Source organism: Perca fluviatilis, chromosome 5 (genome assembly GCF_010015445.1).
Source record: "Perca fluviatilis chromosome 5, GENO_Pfluv_1.0, whole genome shotgun sequence".
Classification (NCBI taxonomy): domain Eukaryota; kingdom Metazoa; phylum Chordata; class Actinopteri; order Perciformes; family Percidae; genus Perca; species Perca fluviatilis.
Window position 1 is genome coordinate 14,597,193 of NC_053116.1, and position 22,949 is coordinate 14,620,141.

The 22,949-nt window shown below is 38.7% G+C and overlaps 2 protein-coding genes across 2 annotated transcripts; one reads left to right on the forward strand and one right to left on the reverse strand.

Annotated features, from left to right (window-relative positions):
- Positions 1-3,084: 3,084 nt before the first annotated feature.
- LOC120559201 (glutaminase liver isoform, mitochondrial-like) lies at positions 3,085-19,250 on the forward strand. Its single transcript, XM_039800747.1, has 18 exons — positions 3,085-3,405; positions 6,013-6,100; positions 9,022-9,143; positions 11,097-11,226; positions 11,304-11,383; positions 11,517-11,680; positions 12,157-12,215; positions 15,258-15,290; positions 15,389-15,447; positions 15,530-15,596; positions 15,715-15,765; positions 16,180-16,356; positions 16,472-16,603; positions 16,705-16,797; positions 16,944-17,005; positions 17,596-17,672; positions 17,762-17,825; positions 17,947-19,250. The coding sequence occupies exons 1-18, from the start codon at positions 3,197-3,199 to the stop codon at positions 18,098-18,100; spliced, it is 1,821 nt and encodes a 606-aa protein (XP_039656681.1). The 5' UTR covers positions 3,085-3,196; the 3' UTR covers positions 18,101-19,250.
- A 168-nt stretch (positions 19,251-19,418) lies between these two features.
- Positions 19,419-22,947, reverse strand: spryd4 (SPRY domain containing 4). Its single transcript, XM_039800751.1, has 2 exons — positions 22,764-22,947; positions 19,419-20,494 (listed from the first exon to the last, which is right to left on the reverse strand). Exons 1-2 carry the CDS (start codon positions 22,894-22,896, stop codon positions 19,953-19,955), a joined length of 675 nt encoding a protein of 224 aa, XP_039656685.1. The 5' UTR covers positions 22,897-22,947; the 3' UTR covers positions 19,419-19,952.
- Between the last annotated feature and the right edge of the window lie 2 nt (positions 22,948-22,949).

Below are 22,949 nucleotides of genomic sequence, written 5' to 3' on the forward strand. Positions count from 1 at the left end.
AGCTGACATCAAAGACAAGAAGCCAGGGCTCAATCTCAAGAGATCACAAATTATACAATAAATTGTGTTTGAAGCACCAGGAAACCTGCCAAAAAAAACTCTATGGAGAGGAAAGATCTCAGACACATGACTGTGATGTGTCCTCTCAACAAAACAAGAGTCAGAAAACAGAGACCAACCTGAGCATAGGGTCCTGGAGTGAGTATGCCACCTAGAGGACAAGATAGTACGGTTTCAGTGAATCAGTGTGGGAAACTCACCATGGGGTGTCGCCATCTAGCATCAGTTTAAATGATTCTCTAATGTAAACCTGATTAATTACCTGTTATCGGTATTATTATTTAGCCTACTGGTATTAGGCCTACATTATTAAGCCTTCTAGGCTAAACAACAACACATGTTTACACCAGTCAATGTTTCGATCAAATGTAACAGATTAAATCTCTTGAATGACAGGTAAAGCTGAAACACTGACGTCATAAGGGGTATTATTCCTGTTGTGATACCGACAACTGAAATCATGAAATATATATTCTTCTTAAGAGCTAATAGTAAAAAATATTATCATTATTATTACTGTCATCATTATTATCACCACCACCACCACATCATAATTATAATTATTAACAATAATCATAAAAACAACAACAACAGCATAATAATAATAATAATGTTGTTTTTGTGGTAGTGGTAGTAATACACTGTAAAAAAGTACAGACCCATTTAGTTATGTCCACTTATTTCTTATTTTTAACTGAACACGCTTATACAAGTTTTGGATTTTGAACTCAACTTTATGAGTTTTTGAAAGTTAAACTTGCATTTATTCATTGGGTCCACTATTTAAATTTTTTATCAGATATGTATGTTTTGATTGAACATGGGTATGTAAGTTATCAGTTGAAAAAAAAAGTGTATGTGTTGCAACAAAAAATTGTTGCCTTTCGATTTTAAAATAACCTGTCTTCACAGCATAGTTAAAGCATGGACAGAATAAATTGATTATACACGGGCAGATAAGTGATGTAGCCTATGCAAATTTCTACTAAAATACAACAAGTGTTGTGGCAAACAACAAAGCACTAGTGGGAGGAGAGGAGTACCTGTCAAAGGCTTGTGAATTGTGAATTTGGCATTTCACTCTTCTCATATTGAAATGTACTTGAAAAGTACTTTTCAAAAGTCAAACAGCTCCGCCCACATTTAGCCCAACCCCAATCTACATACAGCAGTCAGGTGCAATTGGTTCATTGGCTGGTCAATTCCCATGATGCAAGGCGGTAAATAGAGTTGTGTTAAAATTTGCTGAAAAGTTTGCAATTTGTTCGGAATTGTTTGTTTGAATTCCGTTTATTAAACGCGGTGCTTGAATGTAGTGTTTTGTTGCCTGGTAATTGTCATTGTTGTGCTGGTTTACATTTGTAACCATGAGTTAAGTGACTGTTATGTTTGATAAGAAGAGCTGGAGTATTGCAGCATTAGACTTTGAGCAGTAATAGGCTTCCTTCAGCTATTCATCTGTGGTGTGTCACTTCATTAGCCCAAGTGACACAAGATCAGAGGCTTTAGAGGGACCCCTATTTTGCATGGGGCCCCGCGAGGCTGCACCCAAGCACCCACACTATCTCCACTATAAATGTGGTTATGTTATTGTAACTTTAAACCGTGAGTTGTAATAAAGCGCAAAAGTATGTCTGTTATACTAGGCAAGGAAGGTTTCTTGCATTATTAAAGAAAGTAATTTATTTGTTTTAACTTAAAGTATGAAGTTAAACTAAGTAATTAAAAGTTAAATCAACTAAAATAACAACTTTAACAAAACTAGAACACTGTAGTTACATCACCCTCATTAACTTTAATTTCTAAGTTGAAACAAAAGCAGTCTTCAAGTTGAGTGAACTTCGATTTTCAAGGCTGAAGGTGAACTTTCATTTCCAAGTTAAACTACCATGAAATTTATTACAGTGTGTGATCTTTTAGTAAAAACATTAGTCTGCTTAAGTTGAAAGTATAAGTTCAATTGCTGCCTTAAAAACATGAGTACACCTAACTTGAAAAGACAATTGGTATGAATACAGTTAGTTGAAATTAAATGTAAAATTGTATGTTTGTTTAACAAAAGGAAGCAAGTTTCCTTGAATATACAATGTAAGATAGATGGTTGTTTTAACTCACAGTATCAAGTTCTAACAATAAATTATTATTAATTAAACATCTTCTCTAACTTACCTTCGTGAGTTGAAATAGCATACAATTGTATTTTTGCTTGACAAGAGGAAGCAAGTTTCCTTGAGTGGACAATGTAGTATTGATAGTTGTTTTAAATCACAGTATCAAGTTCAAACAATAAATGATCATTAATTAAACATATTCTATAATCTAACTTTGTGGGTTGAAACAACACTATTCTTAATGTTGGCTTTACTCACATTTTTAAGGCAGCAATTGAACTTAAATTTTTAAGTAGAACCCCCCTGATAATTTTTACAGTGTAGTAATAGTTCAGCTACAGCAAATGCTTTGCAAAGCTACATAATTAACAGCAGATATCCAGGCTTGAATGGTATCATTTCTGTGATAAGAGTTAAATAAACTTGTTTGCTGGTATATGTCCACTTGTCCAAGGACAGTTTATGTTAAATGATGCAATGTTTGGAGAAGCTTGTTTGTGGATATTAGAGCTCTTCCAGCGTTTTAACCCAATTTAGACTCAGTCTACAATCAAATATGGGCCACACTTATCACTACAGTAATGTATGATGATACTGTCCACACTGACATAATCCATCCAGTCATTTCTTTGAATTTGGAATATAATACACTGTAAGTTTTTTGAAAAAGCACTAAGTAAAAAAAAAAAGCTAAGTACCCTATAATCAGAGACTAGACTAAACTAAATGCAAGTAGGAATATAACTGAAGTATGAAAGTGTGTCCCCTTGTTAATCAGCAGCTGAAGTAGAAAGTGATAGGCTACCTAAATCAAACACCGGTTTGGTTTCAGAAGCTGCTGGTTACTGACCCCACCGTCTGAACAGCCCCGCCCCCGATCCTGTACTTTATCCATTCTGTAACTGACAGCAGCTGCTATTAAAGCTCTGAGGACCAAGGGGCATTGGTCAGAAATATCTCTCCAGATCAGCTACTAGGGGGAAAAAAAATACTGAATTATTAAGGATTAAGCCCTACTTATCACAATGCACTGCCTGAAAAGTCTGAGGACAGCTAACCCGGGAATCTTACAGCTATTTAAAAATGCAGGGATCTCCGCCAGAGTTGGAGCTGACAACATTGTTGTTTTGTCCAGGAGGCAGCAACCTGTTCCCTGCTGGGCTGCAGCATCACCCCACACCCACAAAGCCTTTCACTACCAGAAAGACCCTGATGTGGACCAAGGACACCCCAAGTAGGTCACAGACTGTCTCTAGATGAATAAATCACCATTAATTCGCCAAAAACATTCCCACATAATATCAATGAGTGAAATGTCAGGTGTATTGTCTTGGTGTATTAGTAACGTTAACTAGCTTGAGTAACTCCTACCATATCATCATCAAACCTAGATAGATAAGTATGCAGTGAAATCTTAAAATAAAGTTTTATCTCTGAAGTGCAGCATTAGCTAATTATAAGTTCAAATTTTTGTCTTGAATTGTGGGAAATACTCTTACCGGCCAAAATACCGGTAAACTAGTTTATGGATGTATTAGTAAGCTATATTGGCTTAGCTAGTTTAGCAGTTAGGGGGAAACAGCTAACGTTAGCATGTTTCTGTCCAAAGGTTAAAAAAACAAACCCTACCAGCACTTTTAAAGCTCACTAATTAGCTAGCATGTTATATATTGTTTAATTTGTACACAAACGAACGTGTACGTTGAAGTTGAGATTTTAAAGGGTTGTGTGGTTTAAAGGGGTGATATAAGGATTATGTAGGGTATTTCACACTGTTCCTTAAGGTCTCCTAATAGGGTTTGTAACATTGGTTGGGTTGAAAATTGCCCAAATGCTATTTTATGGGCCCTTAACTACCCTGTGAATATGGCCCTATTTGTAACAAGAGCTTTTCTTCCAAATATGGTATGCTCATGAATATTTAGATGAGCTGCGCGCTGATTGGTTTGAGCGAACCACATAGAAACACATTGGAGACGAGAAAGCAGGTCTCATATTTCAGACACTGCAAAGTTATACATTGTTTGTCTACTATTTTGTTATTAATTTTACGAAAATGTATGGCTAATTGCAAATTTGGTAAGACGTGTCGGACTTTAGGAGCTCCACACAGTCTGACGAGAAAGTGGCAACCTCCATACCCAGTGAAAGTCACCGTTTCTCGGTTACTGGACTACCGGGGCTCCGTGGAGCTCCGTGGAGCTAGCCGGCTGCCAGTTGTCGGCATAACTAGAGTATATTTACAGTTAGAATTTCGTCACGCCACTTATATATCAGCTACCCCAAGGTCTTATAAAGCTAACAACTGTGTCCGATTTCAATTTAATGCATTTTTGTGAACATTAGGGGTTTTGTTAGCTGCTAGTGTCCCTTCAATCCTATGTGTACAGATCGCGGCTAGTTAGCTACACTTTTGGCATAACTAGAGTATATTTACAGTTTGAATTTCGTCACGCCACTTATATAACAGCTCCCTAAGGTCTTAACAAAGCTAACAATTGTGTCCGATTTCAATTTAATGCATTTTTGTGAATTGTAGGGATCTCCTTAGCAGGAGCTGCTAGCTAGGCTATGTGTCCCATTTAATCCTATGGGAAAAGATCGTTGCTACACTTTCGGCATAATTACTGTATATTTACAGTTTGAATTTCGTCACAACATGTATATCACAGCTCCCTAAGGTGTTAACAAAGCTTTCAATTTAATGCATTTTGTGAATTTTAGAGGTCTTGTTAGGAGGGGGCAAGCTAGCTAGCTAGCTCTAATTGATAGAACTCCATCCAGTTCACTCGCGGACAAGAGGCGTTTATTTCGTTTTTTGCATTCTATCACCCATTTAATATAAATTATATATAATTGGCCCGGCAACTTCAGGCTAATTACAAGAAGTTAGGAAGTTTCTGCCATGGATGTATTAAGAGAACGGTTTCTGCGCCCAGGCCGGTGGTTGCCCGGCAACATCAGGCTAATGACAAGACTTTAGGAAGTTAGTGCGCCCAGCCAAGAAATAGTCTAGCTAGTTAGGTAAGGTAGCTAAGTGCTGCCCGTAAACCCACTTCAGTTTTTGTCAAGGTAAAGCAAACAACATATAATGTGTTAATTATTGAGGTGCTTGTAGCCTGATTTTTTTTTAAAGTCTTTGGGCAGAGGAAAGCTTACAGTACCTTGCTTCTAGTCTTTATGCTAGCTAACATTAATTGTTTGTTTTGGCTCTAGCTAACATTACATAACATTAGCCATGTAACACACAGACAAGACAATAATATAAATCTTGTCATTTACTCTTGGCAACAAAGCCAACAAGTATCCCCCCCCCCAAAAAAAATAAATAATAATAATATTATTCACATGGTTATTGAGTTACAAGTACACACATAGGGTTTAAGTAAACTACTGGCAGTTGGCATTTGGGTGTTTCATTCAAATGTTGCCATTTTACATTTTTCAGCTCTTGTTTATTGTTGTTGTTATTAACACAAAAATCGACAAAGGGAATAATATTTTGAAGAACATGTTTGTATATTTAAGGTGTGCTTGATCCAAACAGTAAAGCAAGAGGCCTGAGAAAGCATACTGTAGGCCTATATAATATACTAAATAGCTACTGTAGGAACCCTTATTTGTGATAGTATTTTATTCATGGTTTAGAGGTGATGGCCTCTCTCAAACACACACTGAACTGGGTCAATGGCTGGAAGTTGGCCAGTATTTATCACTACTGGCCATGTTGTCAACATAAACGTTGAACCACTGCTCAAGGTTTTGTCTTGATACATTGGAGCCACTCCAAATAAAGTAAAGATCATAACATACCTATTTTGTGTGTTGTTTGTTTTGGCAGGAGTAGGTTCATGTCCAGTATGGAGGATCTACTTTTCTACACTATCACGGAAGGCAAAGAGATGATCCCCCTGTCCCAGTTCATCTCTGTGAGTCAACAACACACTCACACACTTCCCCCGTCATGCCATGGACTGTTTTGATTTTCGATGACACATGGACATACAATCACGCTCTGCCCTACAGCAGTATTGTATTCCCCAAAAGCACTTAAGAATTTAGTTACATCAAATGATATAGGAGCCCACAACAGGAATCTGGAGTGTCTCCAGCTGAATGCAGGGTAAAGTTTAAAAGGTGTTTAGGGACTTTCTCATGTAGTAGAACTAAATATAGTAGGTGTTACAATGAAGTAATCATCATCAGATAACAACATGCATTTTTGAATATTGAAGTGTAATTATATTTTTGGGTTACATTTAATATTAAATTTATTTAAACATCTTAAAATGTTGACATTGTATCAGCAAATGTGATGATGAACCTCATTAGCCCTATGGGCTTATTTAGTGACTTAGGTAGAATGTCTACTATACATGCCCCCCCCCCCCCACACACACACACACACATTACTGAAGAGATGTCAAGCTTCTGCGTTTGTGAACCTGTTCCACAGTACAATACAGCTGTACATATCTCAAAAGAGGAATATGACAGACTGTGGGGCCTTTTTGTGCTCTCTGATAACTAACAAGTTATTTCAAATCATCACACCCTCATTTAGCTTCATGTGGTGTGCAACCTTTTAGACAGTCACATAAAAAAAGGCTGACATGGACATCTGGTGACCTCGGTGCCTATGGCAACTCAGTAATTTTAAAAAGGAACATGCATTTAGGAGAAGAGACTTGTGTCAACACAAGTGTCTTGTTGTCACACCACAGATGACTGGATGTGTTTGTAGAGGTGCCTTGGTGAGGGCATAGACGGTGAAAGTGTCAGTATCAATGTGTGTATATCACTGCAAAAACAGTCAACCGAACAAGCCACGTAGAGTCAGGGTCAGCCCACCAGATTTAGGGTTTGTAATTCCAGTTACTGTTGTTGTAGAAATGGCAAGATAGGATGGTAAATCACTGTACTAGTATCAGGAAAATGACACTGAATTACAGAAGGTTTTGGAAACAACTTGGTGAGGTAAGATTATAAAATGTATCTCCTCCGAAACATTCAAAGTGTATGTATTTATATACAATATAGCACGCTAACACACTATAATTGAAAATATAACTGATGATTAATTATGGTCTTGATTAGTTGATATAAAACATCAGAACATAGTAAAGAAATAAGTCATTACAACCTCCCAAAGCCCAAGTTTACTTGTTTACTGTAAATTGCTTGTTCAGTCCGACCAACAGTCCAAAACCCAAAAGTATTTAATTTAGGTCACATAAAAGGCTAAGGGCTTTTTCATACGTGAAAGTCTGAACCATGATCCGGACCAAGGTTCATGTTTTTCCTTCATTGTATACATTTGATCAGGTTAGTTTTGGTTTTACACTGCAGTTATGCAAGCAAACTAAAGAACTATACATGGCATAATTATGTCCTGTTGTCATCACATACGTGAGCCGCGTCTCCCGATACTTGTAATTGATTGGTTTGTAGACGGGCTTCCCCGTCCTCTCATATCCTCTCTTTGGTGTCGGAATACTTGTGAGTTTTTTCCAACTGACTGCTACTCTCCCCATGCTACCGCGGCTCTTTTTGTTTTGTTGCGTTGTTGAGAAGCAAGGACACAGGAACTTTACTTGGGTTTTGAGGAGCTACAGCATTTATTCAGAGACACTACACTAACCCACGTTGTATATTTACTACCACTTAACAAGTAAACTGCTAATTTATTCTCTGCTCTGATTGCTGACAGCTGTCTGCTCTGAGCACATCCACTGTCACTCTCTTGATAAACCACACACTACGTACACACTAAGCACTCAGCTATTCCTTAAAAGAGCTACACTTCTCTTATAACAAGACGATAGCTGGCAGAATCTTGTATTTGATTGAACAGTCCAAAAAAAGTCTTTCACACTAAAAAAGGAACTGGACCGAGGTTCAGTTTGATCGGGACCGAGGGGGGGGGGAGGTTTCACACCTGTAATTTTGGTTTTGCTCAAACTGAAAAGTCCGAAAATCCTGACCAAACGAGGTAGGTGTGAAAGGCCCCTAAGAAAACCAGTAAATTGAGAACCAATGAATTTGTATCATGTGTTTGTAAAATCACTCAAACAATTAATTCATTATCAAAATTGTTAGTGATTAACTTTCTGTTGATTGACTAATCAATTATTTCGACTAATCCTTTCAGCTCTACTTGACAATGTGTATTTAATAACAGTTCATAAAGATATAAAGATAAATATATAAAGCATATGGGGTACTGTGCTATTTCATCAGGTAAGATATCAGGTAATAAACTCTATATCTTGCTAGCCAAGCTATCATTCACAAGGCATATCTATGTTTGTTTTGTGTGGTTATACAAAAACGGCTCACAACCCTCAACAGAAATCTTTCAGTTGATGGATAAAATAAGCACACACAAAACTATAAGGCCAGCCCCAACTTAAGCATCTCCTGCCCTGAAGCTAAGAATCGCTCACAGACATTCAAGAACAGCAACAGCGAGCGGTTTGCTCACTGAATCAGTTATGAGATGAGATGACTCTGGAGCTTATCTGTGGTCTTGTGGGGAGGGTCGTGCACATGGTGTCCCCAAAATAGACACACATGTTTCACATTGAATGTCAGCTTGGCGTGTGACTTAAGAGAGGGATTCCAGTGATTCAGTCTACGCCTGTATTTCCTCCTAAATCCCATGTAGCAACCCTGAGGCTTTGAAGTCCCCTAACTATATCCACACATGTTTGATATCCTGCTAATTGACATTACATTAACACTGCTGTCCATGACCCAAAGTGTTTGATAAAGTCTGTCATCTATGACTCCCCTGTTTTTGCTCTCGTGTATAAATTGCTCAAAACTACCTCATCTACCTCTTCTCCAGGCTTTGAGAAAAACAGGTTTGTTGACGTCTGACCCTCGATTGCGTGACTGTGTCCATCAGATGCGACAATTCTCACGTGACTCTACCGGGCCAGTCATGATGGACCAGAAGCTCTTCAGAAGGTGATGAAAGCTATGTTTATTTATGGAGAAATTGTTATGCACACAGTTATTCAAAGGAGGTGTATTCAACTCCCTTTTGTATTTGTTTAACTAAACACTCCGTTTATGTCACTGCTGCATAACCAGCTTTATCTGGTGTTAATTCTAATGTTAGTTTTCCTCTTACTTAGAAATTGCATATTGAATGACAGTGTGCAAGGTAAGGTAAGGTTATGGGTCTTTCATACTTTTTTGTGGTTAAGTAATAGAGTAAAAGTATGTGGTCAACGCTATTTCAGTCTAAGAGACTGACAGAGACAGGTGTTTTATAGCTGACAGCTGCTACTAACCAAATGCACACATGGCAGCCAAAGCAGTAAACGGTCCAGAGTGGTCTCTGGGGCTGTTAATGAAAGGGCATCATTCTGGTTGAGCTCCAGACTGTGGTAATAACATTAGTAGACTCAACAGATCTGTAAGCTCCATGCAGATTGCTGTCCAAACGGTATCATTTCATAAATGTAATTCACTCAATCTCATCCTTTGGCCTGGAACACCATGAGGGCAGTCTGGTAGTCTTCGTCAAATTTAATTGGCTGTGTTTGTTTTCTTTGATTTGTAAGGTTATTCTTTCCTAAAAAACACTCAAGAGCTCACTATAAATATGCTATGAGAAATAGAGAGAACTGTCTCCTTTTTTTTTTTTTTTGGAAATGACCCATATGAATAATGCAAGCTCTTTTCACTCTCTTCTCCTGGTGTCCTAAAACCTCACGCTATCATCGCCTTGGATTAGTGAGGGCTGCAGACCAGATATTTTGGTTCAGACCAGCTGTGACAGAATGCACATACCTTTCTTTGAGAGCATACCACATTGCTGACCTATGATATAACAATGGAATTCTATAATAACTACAGTATTATCTGTTGATATAGGCAGGTGTGTTTGTTTACCCTTTTGCTGGGTATTTATCGGTCCGAAGCAGGTCACTTTAAATGCAGTGTGATGAAAAGAAAATGTATGAAAGCCTAGTGAGGAGTTGAGCATTTATATTAGATATAAATTGATTGGATCTTCAGTTATACAAACATTTCTCAGGCAGAACCAGTCTCAGTGATTAAGGCCGTAGTGTCTGAGTCAAAGAAGCTAAACTTTTTTGACAAATGTTTGGACTGAATTCTGGAGAAAAAAGGCAAAGTGTAAGTCAGGATCCTTATATTACAACACCTTTTGTGTTTGCTAATTATTCAAAAATTATTAGGCATAATAATAATAAAAATAAAATGCTATCTATCCATATAACTACAACTCAGGGTTAACTAGTTAACAACTGTTAGCTTACTTGCAAAGGTTACATTAGCCATACTAGCCCGTAGCTATCTCTGTTAGCAAGCCTAACTTGATCCTATGAAAGGTTTAGTTCACCCAAATTAAAACAAACACATATTTTCTATCTCTAGTGTTTTCTAGACATAAAGGTAGCTTTGTTTTTTACTTGCAGAGGGTTGAGATATCAGTCTCAGACATTATTGCCTCCACACTGATGCAATGGATGTGAATCTACAGCATGATGTCTTTCCGTAAACAGTGTCCCTGTTACTCTGGATAATCCACAAGACACACTGGCAACAGTTATTATGAGGACTATTTTAGTAGAAGGTTTAAATTAAAACTGTATTATTCAAATGAACCAGGGAAAAGACTTTGAAATGCACATTTACAACACCAAAAATGAAAATTGAATTCTCTTCTCCTGCATCCCAGCGGCGGCAGAGATATTAGAGACTGACATCTCAACCTATATTCACCTAGATGAATAAAACTACAATTATCTGTGTGGTTATATAGCACTAGGGGTTCCTTGTTTGGTTTGATTTAGTTTGGGTATTTTTATGGTTGCACTGCAGGATCTGTATTTGAAGTTGTTGGAAATTCTTCTCATGATGTCCGTTTAATAATGTGTCCTCTTGTAGGTGTGTGGGCAACAACATCATACTGCTGACTAAGGCTTTCAGAAAGAAGTTCATCATTCCAGACTTTGAACAGCTGACTCAGCACATCAATAGGATGTATGACAATGCGCAACAGCAGGAGGCAGGACAAGTAAGTAATAAACAAACAGACATACTGATTCATTGTCTCCTCGTTCATTACAATAACACTCACGTGTCTTCATGCAGGTAGCTGATTACATTCCTCAGCTGGCTAAATTCAGCCCTGATCTCTGGGGTGTGTCTCTGTGCACGATTGATGGGCAGAGGTACAGTAACATCTTCACTTTAATGTGTGTTTCCATTCTGAAACCCTCCACCGTGTGTATTCCCTTACTAACACTCCAACAATCAATTTTTTTTTTTTTCCTTCCTTCTCCATTACATCCTCATGTCATGCAGACACTCTGTGGGTGACACCAAGGTTCCCTTTTGTCTGCAGTCATGTGTGAAGCCTCTGGAATACGCCATCGCTCTGCACGAGTTTGGCAGTGACCACGTTCACCAATTTGTGGGCAAAGAGCCCAGCGGATTCAAGTTCAACAAACTGTCGCTAAATGACGAAGGTAAGTGATTAGCGTAATCGAGACTTTAACTCCAGTTATCCTCTCTACACAAGAACAAGCACTGACAATAGTACAGTGACTAATCCTAGTTTTGTAAAAAGTAAAACTACACAAAAGACGTATTTTCCCCTAGCATGTAATTAAGAAATCTTGGCAACTCTTGATCAGTAATTTCAACAGACTGTGGTTGTTGGCAGAGCAAAGTTAATGCAAGAACAAGTTTTTATGTTACTGGGGGAAAAAATTGTCCAGATGGACTTTTAGCCAAATTGTGTACCATTTTATCACCTTACCTTTATAGCCATTTGCTTTTACATACCCTCTTCTGAAGCAAACAAAATTGTACTTTATGTGTTTAGTTTTAGCTGATGTTACTCTAAGTTCCTCTGGTGAAATATCGCCTGTAGTCTCAGCAGTTTATTTCTCTTGTGGTTAGGAGCAAGTGAATGATAACATGCTCCTTGTTTCTTGTGCAGATAAACCACACAACCCGATGGTAAATGCCGGAGCTATCGTCCTCAGTTCTTTAATTAAGGTAAAATCCAAAGGCATGTCAGCAATGAATACATTGATTTAGATGCAGATTAGAGGTTTTCATTTAGAATTTACAGAAAACATAAAAGACAGTTGTCTGTCATTAATCAGGATTTCAAGATAAAAAACAAAGAGTGGAATCTCTGTTTTTAAACCCAGGTCTTGCTAAATGTTTTTCCACTTCAGTTATTACTGTGCAGGGCTGCGTTCTGCTGTAGCCTCTTGCTGAGCATAAACACAGTTCAAAGGGGCAATCATATAGGCCTTCAAAACTAATGATGAAAAAAACAAGAAACTAAGCAAGATAACCAGACATGTTCCAACAATTAATGACAATATCTCAAGAACGAAGGGAATTTCTTCAAATTAGGCACATATGTCCACTTGGACTCAACGATGAGGGTTAGAATTTGGTGTTTAAAGGTCAAGGTTACTGTGACCTCACATAACACATTTTTTAGTCAAGAATTCATATGCTAATTATGACAACATTTCACACAAATGTCTATTAGGATGAAGTGATCACATTTTTACCCTAAAGGTCAAAGGGCAACATTTTGGTAGAATTTCAAGCTTACGAACTCATGCTGTGTAAGCTGGAGCAGTGGTACCCCAAGTCTCATTCAGGTCAGTGTCCAACATAACAGCAGTAGATCATAAGTTGTCTGAGACGGAGTAGTAGTTTAACTCTATGTCTCAATAGATGACAGCAGACCTAACAGTTGTATGATAAGACAGTGTTGCCTCAAGCTCTCCCATCCAGCCAAGGTCAGGGGATGGAGTTACACACCTAATATTCGTACACACAGAAACTGCAGTAGTGACGCACACATAGAAACACTGGATAAGATGTTCTTTGACCCAGACGGTCACAGATGAATGTGCTGCATGTGATTTGGGGTACCTATAACGTGACTTGTTAGGTAGGTAAAAAAAGTTGTTGTAAATGATCCAATAGCATCTTCACTATTTGGTAATCTTTAATCATGGATGTCCAGCATGAGTTTAAATACACTTTCAGGAGGACAGGAACTTGAGAGTTGGGATGGCATTTACTGACACTGACACTTACACTGTGTTTAATTGGTACTGCTTAATCCTAATTCTCCTTGATCGAGATTCAAAAAAGGCTTCTACGTAATTCATCATAGTCTCTCCTGGAACTTCTTCAGTCTCCAACACTAATCAGCTCTCCAAAATTCTAGGACAAACTTCACTATGTCATCATAATGTTCTTTCCAAAACACTTTTCTGGCAATTATTTGACACCATAATAACTCAGGAACACAAGGGGAGATTGTGACAGTATTTTACATTTGGTCGGATACTGAATAGTTAACACTAAATTTGTGTGCCCACTTGAAACTGTGGTGATTGTATAGATCTTCTGTGCTGCTGGGTTGAAGATGTGTGTGAAGAATCCATGTTTTGCCAAAAAATACACTTAATATCTTTGATTAAATTCCTTCAAAGTCTTCACTACATATATTATATATGAGTATCGACAGACATGGATGTAAAATGCAACTTGTCTGGTTTGTGGAGGCATACAACTGCAAGGCGGTAATTCTTTTTTTTAAACATTGCTCTTAGCTACATCCTCAGTATAAGCAGGAAGTTGTGCAAAGAATAGTTCAGGGACCTGTTTCATCAATTTTGCAAAATGAAATGTGCAACCTGAGATCACTTCCTTCTTGTGTTAATTTTGACACATTTCACTCATCAAAACAAATACTGTACTTGTGATCAATGCATGAGCAAGTGACAGCCCTGGAGCAGTCACAAATGTTTTCGAAATGTTTTAACAAAAAACTTTATGAAATGTAACACTGCCACTATTTGCAATCTGTGCCAGAGCAGTGCTCGCAGATTGCTTTTGTCCTGTGAAACATTTAAGCTTTCTGGTTATTGAAAATGACATATTCATTATGGTTTTTGAAGGCCTAAGCGATTGCATCATTGTGTTCAGGCTCAGTGAGAAGCCACAGAATGCTATGTTTCTTAAAACTGGAACTATTGGTGATGTTGTCTAATCACTCATCAATTTTTTGGCTTGTCACATGGTGGTTGTAGCAGCTGAACTATGTTCACCATCTGACTGACCAGCCATACAATTTATCCGTGAGCATTGACCTTATTGTAAGACATGTAGGGTTGGAGTTTAGCCATATATGGTTGTGTATTTTTCCTCTGTGGAGTTTTTGTGACGTTTCCCAGCTGACTGAAGAGATACTCTGGACTTTTTATCATATGTGGGTCAGGTTCAGCAGCGAGGGAGGGTCTCTGTGTGTGGGTCTGACTGCAGGGGCGTCTGTGTGCTTCTGGCCAATTACAGCCCGTAGAAAAGAAGTTGTGCAAGCCACCCTCGCTTGTGTGTGTAAGTGGGTGGAGGGGAACAATATTTGGTACTATATTTGCATATAATTTGTATACTGAATAGGTTATACACTTAAAAGCTTGATTTCTTATACACACGACAAAGAAAATACAAAACTGATGAAAGCAGTTTTGACTTTTTGGCAATATTCATACCCTAGTGGGAACAGCTATACCTGCAAAAGTTTGTCACAAAATGTCACAAATGTATATGTTTTGTTCAGAGCACCAGAGAGCAAACACCTGAAAAGAAATACAGCCAAGTAAATTATTGACCATGAGGTTTAGCGTTAGGTCATTTCTTCAACTCACAGTAGTATTTGATATCATCCTTAACCTTATACCTATACCTATAGGTTGAGTCATTAAATATGAACGGGACTACTGTCCCTATTTAGCAACTTTACAACTCGGTAATATGCCTCCCTGGTCCGTGAAATTCAAGCACAGCCATAAACAGCCCCAGGCCACAGTGTGCATATTGCTACATGGACTGAGGGGCACAAAGACATCATGTACACGTCATAGCTCTACGCCCATCAAAGACTGGACTAAAAACTGCTTTGGTGTCAAAGTACTCAAACACTGCCATCTATAGGGACTCACTGACTGTTGGCGTACTTAAAACTGGCATCAGAATGTAATTCTTTCCCGCCTCTGTTGACAGCCTCATTCAAATAAGGCAGAGAGGTTTGACCACGTGAGTAAATGCTTTTCATTTTCCAACTTTTCTTGATTCCACGTATTTACGTATTTGATCTTCCTACTGGACCATTTGTTAATATAATGTTGTTGCAGGTGATGGAGTTCTTGAAAAGCTTGGCGGGTTCAGAGTATGTGGGCTTTAGCAATGCAACGTAAGTACTGTGCTTAACCTTATGGTCCTGTGTCACATGAAATGCAACGTTCTGAATACCTTTTGTCTTCTTTTATCTTCAGTTTCCAGTCTGAGAGGGATACCGGTGATAGGAATTATGCAATTGGTTATTACCTCAAAGAGAAAAAGGTGAGTTTTGGCAGTATTTTATGTTTAATTACAATCACCTTAAGTACTTGTTCAATGCTCAGGTTTTCAGAACAATTAAACGTCCTGACTGTGCTGACTCTGATTTTAACCCGTGCAGTGCTTTCCTGACAATGCAGATATGACAGCAGCCCTTGACTTCTACTTTCAGGTATGAATCTTTGTCTTTAACATTGTAGTACTCTGTGGATGAAACATTCAAGGAAAAGTTCTACATTTTGGGAAATAAGTCTATTCTCTTACTAGTCGAGAGTTAGATTAGAAGATTTATATCACTGTCTGAATGATAAATATGAAGCTACAGCCGGGACACGGTTAGCTTAGTTAGGCATAAAACGTCCGCTGGTTTCCTTGCAACTCACGGTTACGACAGGACTCCAGGAAGTCACTGCACCCAGCTAAGAAATAGTCCGGCACATAACCCACAACTTTTGTTTTCATGGTTTTTTCGTTTTACAGATTTGTTTTCTTACAGATACTGAGATATTTGCCAGGCTAGCTGGCTGTAGTGTATCGTTTTTCACATCTAACTCTCGGCCATGAATTCCTTTAACTGTTTTTTCAGTTGTGCTCCATTGAGGTGACTTGTGAGTCAGGAAGTGTCATAGCTGCCACACTGGCCAACGGGGGTATTTGTCCAATCACAGGTGAGCGTGTGCTGAGCGCTGAAGCTGTTCGCAACACCCTGAGCCTCATGCATTCCTGTGGCATGTACGACTTCTCCGGACAGTTTGCCTTCCATGTGAGTCACCAGGAATTCGGCGATCTGTTTGGAAGAGTTGTTTCACTTGTTGCGCCAAGCACTCATGACATATTGAATCCAGGTTGAGAATTTTCTGGTTTCTCCTCTCGTTCAGGTGGGCTTGCCTGCTAAATCTGGCGTTTCGGGTGCTGTTCTGCTGGTTGTCCCCAACGTCATGGGCATCATGTGTTGGTCTCCACCTTTAGACCGGCTCGGAAACAGTGTTCGTGGCATTCACTTCTGCCAGGTATACAGTCGCTGTCACAGTTTTATTGATTTTTCTTTATCTTATTTTTCTGTGTCTGCATGCTTCAAATATTCCATCTTAATCAACTTTTGATTCACTAGGAGCTGGTGTCTCATTTCAACTTCCACAATTATGACAACCTGAGGCACTTTACCAAGAAACACGATCCCAGGAATAGATCAGATGAAGATTCAGTAAGTTCATTGTGACGGATGTAGACGCTGCAATTCTCATTCAGGCTAGTAAGAAAAATAGATATTTCTTGGGGAGACTTTTTTATGTAAAATGTTTAAGAAACAATCCACTATTGCGCAGTAATGTTAGCCTTTTGATCCATTAGAACAAGTCAGTGGTAAACCTGATGTTTGCAGCCTACAGTGGTGACCTCACTGCTCTGAGGAGGTAAGTAAAGACAAAAAAATATTTTCATGTTTCATCACTAAGTTCCGAATACGCCACAGTTGGATGATGCGATCTTAAAGGAACAGTTTGACATTGACATACAGTACATATTCACTTTCTTGCAGAGAGTTAATTTTAGAAGATCAATATCGCTTTCATATCTGTTTAATATGAAGCTGGAACTAGAAGCAGGTTAGCTTAAAAAAAAAAATCTATGATATTTTGGTTGTTTCATTTGTACAAATGAAGTTTAAAATGAAGTTTAAAATTGTACCCCATAAAGTCACAACCTGACCTTTTTACATTTAATTAAACAAACAAGATATAACATGTTAAATATTGCGCTTAAAGGTGTTGGTAAGCAGATTTTGTTACCTTCGGACAGAGCCAGGCTAGCTGTTTCCCCTTACTTCCAGCCTGTAACTTCATATTTACCATACAGACCTGAGAGTGGGAACTCTTGGCAAGAAAGCGACTAGGCATATTCCCCCAAATGTTGAACTATCCTTTTAAGAGTTAATTATCTGCTTGTTAAAAGATGGCCTTTCCATGTGTGCTCCCTCACTTCTGTTCTTTTGTTATCCCTGCAGGTTTGCCCTTTCAGCTGTGAACATGGAGCAGAGGGACTACGACTCTCGCACTGCGCTCCACATTGCTGCTTCAGAAGGTGACGCTTCATTATTAGTTAATTCATTCTTCAATAATTATTAATGAAATATGGCATTGGGGGGTTGCTCATGCACTGTTGTCTTTCAGGTCATGCAGAAGTTGTTGTCTTCCTAACTGAAGTATGTAAAGTGAATCCCCACATGAAAGACAGGTAGGAATTTCTAATATAAACTATTCATCTGATATTAGATTAAAAATGGTAGAATGCCCATCTCCATATTACTAACCATAACAATCCATCCATCTCCATATTACATTGTGGTATCTATTAGATGGGGGAACACACCTCTAGATGACGCCATGCAGTTTGGCCATGATGTTATTGTTTCAGTCTTGCAACAGTACATAGAGAGCAACGCACCATGCAACACAGAGGAGCAGAAGACCACACTGGATACGTACAGCACATTGAAAAGCATCGTCTAAACTAGAGATGGTCCAATACCATTTTTTGCTTCCCGATACCGATACCTGAACTTGCATATTGGCCGATAACAAGTACTGATCCTATACCATGTGTCATATATTTTATTATGTTTTAACAGCTGTATACAACTATCCCTGTATGGAAGTGATATGAGTGCTATCTTTGTTGTCAGGTTTAACTCTTTGCGAAACATAAATAAACACAAACAATGAATGCCATAGAACTTTCTTTTATTATCCAGTTTGACAGTGAGTCATAACGGGAAAAGAACATAAATAACCTACTTTAACATAGATTTTCTTCTGGGCAAAATTAGGTGGTATCGGATCGGTGCATAAACTCCAGTACTTTCCGATACTGGCATTTAAGGCAGTATCGGAGGCTTTTCAGATACTAGTATCGGTATCGGAATACTCTAGTCTAAACCACAAGGGATCATAAAGGTTTGTAATGGAAATTAATCTATTTTATTATGAGAGGACTGAAAGGACTCAGGATGATTGAGAGACATGATGAATGATTGAGTTTATCTTTAATATGGTAATATGTTATATATTTAGACTGCTGAAAAGCTATTCAGTGCAATATTAAGTCCCTTTTAATGTATTTCTGCAGACTGGAGAAATTGTTCAACAATGTAAAGTATCAACAAAGCACTATATAATCAGGCAATCTGTTGTTTGCGTGGAAATTACATTAATTTAAGCCATTATTTGGCTTGAGTTGCAATTTAATAAACTGTTTTTGTGCTCAGCTTCTGATAGAAAATGCCACTGTGATGTAAATATCTAATATATTGTGCCTATTTATTGTTTAAATATTGAAATATATTTTGCTTCATCGGTATGTCATTTAATCAGGGGATTGTATGGCCCTGTGTAATAACTATATATATATATATATTCCCAAAGCTGCTATATTAATTATTCTAACTCAATAGGAGGTGATACTGTTGTATTTGTGCCTGTGACACTGGAAGGACTGTTTCATTGTAGCTCATTGAGGCTCATAGGTCAGTTTATTCACTGCTGATACCTTGTGTTGATGTGGTTATTGTTTTCTTTATAGCTTTTTATTCGTCACTTGTTATTAGAGAAACATCTGCATATTTCAGGCGCTGAGAACAGTGCACATTTGGGTTACTCTAACACAAAATACATAATTCAATTCATGTAAATGAGTGTTGCAAACTAGACACACCAACACATTTGAAGTTTGACATTAAAGCTTTTGCTTGTTAGTATGTGTATGCAGTAAGTGTATGCAGTGTACTACTTAGAAACCAGACACAGCAAAGTCATGTGATAAAAATGAATGCATTATATTCACATTGTTTTATTTCATTTAACTCAGTAAAAGGCAGTGAAAAGTATTCCTCCACATGACTTAAGCTTTAGTCTGTCACTGTAAATGTGTATAATCTTGCTATATGTAATGTAAAAGCTGTTTCAGTGAAGTTATTTTTATTAAACAATATACAGTATGAACATGATACCAAAAAAGGTATTGTTGTTGATTTCAGCTTTGTAACTGTGTGGGTAATGTAAGTTCCTCTCAAAAACAACCATACATCCTTTTCACATTAGTTAGTCTGAGAGGTAATACATGAGGTACACACAATAACATGCTTATGCATGTGCTATGATTGCCTGAGATAACACACAAAGTATAAACTTGCATTGATAAGATATTCATTACAATGAACCATCTGGACCACAGAAAATGAACCATCATCTGTAATTAAGCTGTAAATGATTACATAGATATTGCTTTCTTTCCTGTTTGGATAAATGCTGCCACGGTACCAAACACAAGCCCACGGCCATCACAATCATCACAGCTCATCCTGCTTCACTTCAGGCCTTCAGGCTCCTCCAGACCAGAGTGTGTAAGCAGCTCCCCGTCCCAAAGTCCAAACGCGGGGCAGAGGGGAGTCTTGAACTGGACCTTGATGGTGTGAATGATTGTGGGTTTTTTTATGTCCACCAGCCCCAGAAGGCCCGCTTGGTAGTCAAGCAGGATGCCTATGCGGTCTGGCTTGCCCACCAGCGTCACAGGAACCATCTTGTTGCTGGTCATAGCAAACCACTTGCGCTGAGCATAGCCAAACACCCAGGAGGAGCTATTGGTTCCCACACAGTCCTCTCTGGACATCAGGGCCTCGGCCACACCCAAACGAAACTCTTGAGACTTTTTGACCGTCACCTCCCAGTAGTGTCGTCCGCTGCTGATCTTCTCATTGCCAAACACAACGGCCCAGTCTCGGAAACGCTCTGGGTTGTCTGGCACGTAGCTGGGGTCCAGACCCAGCATGCGGTAGATGACGGCAGTGTCTTTCTTGAAGAGGTCCAGACTGCTGTGAGCTGTCTGCTCATCGAGCCTGAACTGAAGCTCTACAGAGAAAAAGAAGAAGAAACATTTTCATGATGACTTTTGATATTGATATTTGACACGGAAAGCCTCATTGATGTATCGATTAGTATCCAAATCGGTCCATGCTTGTGCTTACCTGCATCTATAAACATGTTTTCCGTAGTGTTATTCATTTTTTAAATATCAAGTCACTCTATTATTTGGATATTATTTATGATCAGATCCCGCATAAAATCATGTAAATCACTGACTCCCAAACTGAGTTTAATAAACCTTGTTTGACATTTAGAATTTTAAATTAATTGCTGCATTGTACAGATGGAAAAGAGTCACCGTTACTGTTATTATCACACCTCTGCTTTTTCTGGTGTGACACGTCAAAGAAGATTGATCTGACGCTAACCTATCAAGACCGATCAGGTTAGCACACGTTTTATACATCCATGGTCATAAGTGGGAAAGCCCCACCTGCTGCTTCTGGCAGTAGACAAAAGTGTGGTAGAAACGCCCCTCTGCAATTTGATTGGCTATTTGCCGTCTGGTTGTTATCGTTTGCTCGTAGTTGTATTGGCAGCAAGTAGTATTTCATTCTAGACAATAATTGCGGTCACGATGAACGATTTAGATTATAATCTAAAGCACAAATATAAAAGTCTGTCGAACACCTCGGTGCCCACCAGCCGCAGGATATTGTTACATAAACCAAACAGCTGGTATAAATAAAAAATAAAAAAATCAGATTTAACAAGTGGTTCTCCAGGAAAAAATGGCTTACGTTAAAGGTGCTGTAGGCATTGACATATATAAAATGGACCAACAGAGCCCGTTGCTCTGGACGGAAACCAGTGAAGTCTATTAGAAGCACTTTTCTGGTGATCACTAGCTTAACTGCGCAGCCTCCAACTGAGAGAGACGACGTAGATGTGAGGTGAGCAACCTGTCTGAAAGTTTTAAGTCTTCTGGTAGCTGTGCCAAGAGAAATCTCAATCATTCCCAATCTTGCAGAGACAGAGAGCGTAGGTATACGTAAGTAGATAACATAGGCACAGGCTAATTATTGATCACTAACATGCTAGTTAACATTAGTAATTAAACCTAAAAAGCTAACGTAAGTCGAAACTGCCTGCGAGCTTCTCCTGTACTGTACGGTAATTCCTCTACTATGCGACAGTAAGTCACGTGGTTATGACACAATCGTTAGCCTATTTTTACAAAAACGTCAGCTACGGAGCCATAACATCAGATACAAGGTAATGGAGCCTTTTATACATTGTCGTGTTTCTTTAGAAATAAACAATGGACAAATAGAGTCTTTAAACGCTTCAGATGTAAAGTTATTCGCTGTCAAAATGACGTCAAAATGAATGCTAGTCAGTGGAATGCTAACGGGAGGTGATCGCTTTGTAGCATCAAAATGGCGCCGTAGGAGGTTCGAGTTCTGAAGCGAAGCTTACCCCCTTGGCTGTAGGTAGGATTGTGAAGATCCAGGACTTAGCAAACATGTTTACCAATTTAACATTGACAACTTCTCAGTCCCTCCCCCCTTTCCACTAAAGGCCAAAACGTCTCCTAAGCCCCTCCCCCCACAAGGGAGAATGAATGCCTGTGCATGAGCAGTGACTGACATGCAGTTAGACCCCCCACCCAATGTTAAATAGCACATTATGTCAAATTGTGTATCTTTCTGGTTTTGAATCTGTGCAAAGCATAGATAGATGTATTAAGAGAACAAAGTATGTTAGTTGTAGTAGAACTGCATCCACCTACTAGTGGCGCTCTACTAAAACATTGTTGATTCTAAACGTTCACAAATGATAGACTTCATATTATTTATCACCATTGATGAACCTGACAAATAATATATTGTTTTTCAACAGTTAGCTAAGTTACTTTGCATTAAAAATTGTTAGTTTTCCCTTGGGGGATGAAACACCACACCATTTTTTTTTCACCAAAAAAGCCCACCTTCTTGTGTCTACTCTACGTTTTAGCGAAGACACATTCGCATTTCAGACTACAACACCAGCTTTGGGGTCTGTTTTAAAAAAAGATCTGACGATCACCCGACACTCGCTGAACGTTTTCCTCGACTTCGTCAACTTTTGTTTGCTTATTTGTTGTGCCAGGAAGATGTGTTAACGGTTGTTTCGTTACTATGTATGGATACAGCCCATTACCGAGTTTGTTGTCGTGAGAGGGGGTTAAGTTAGGTTATAACGGAAAAAGTGCTATCAATAGCAGCCCAGAAGCTAACAACTCTTGCTTAACTTTTACAAAACATTTACTCACTGTTCCCTGTCGAGGTTGATATGTAGCATATCCTCGCTGGCAGACTGATAGGCTGCCTGTGTGTGACTGACAGTGAGGTGACAGTCCGTCCTGCCAGGCGACATAGACGGACTACTTTAGCGACCATCGCCATGTTTTTCACTGCTGCTTCTTATATACTGTCTACGGTTGTTGCTCACATGTTTT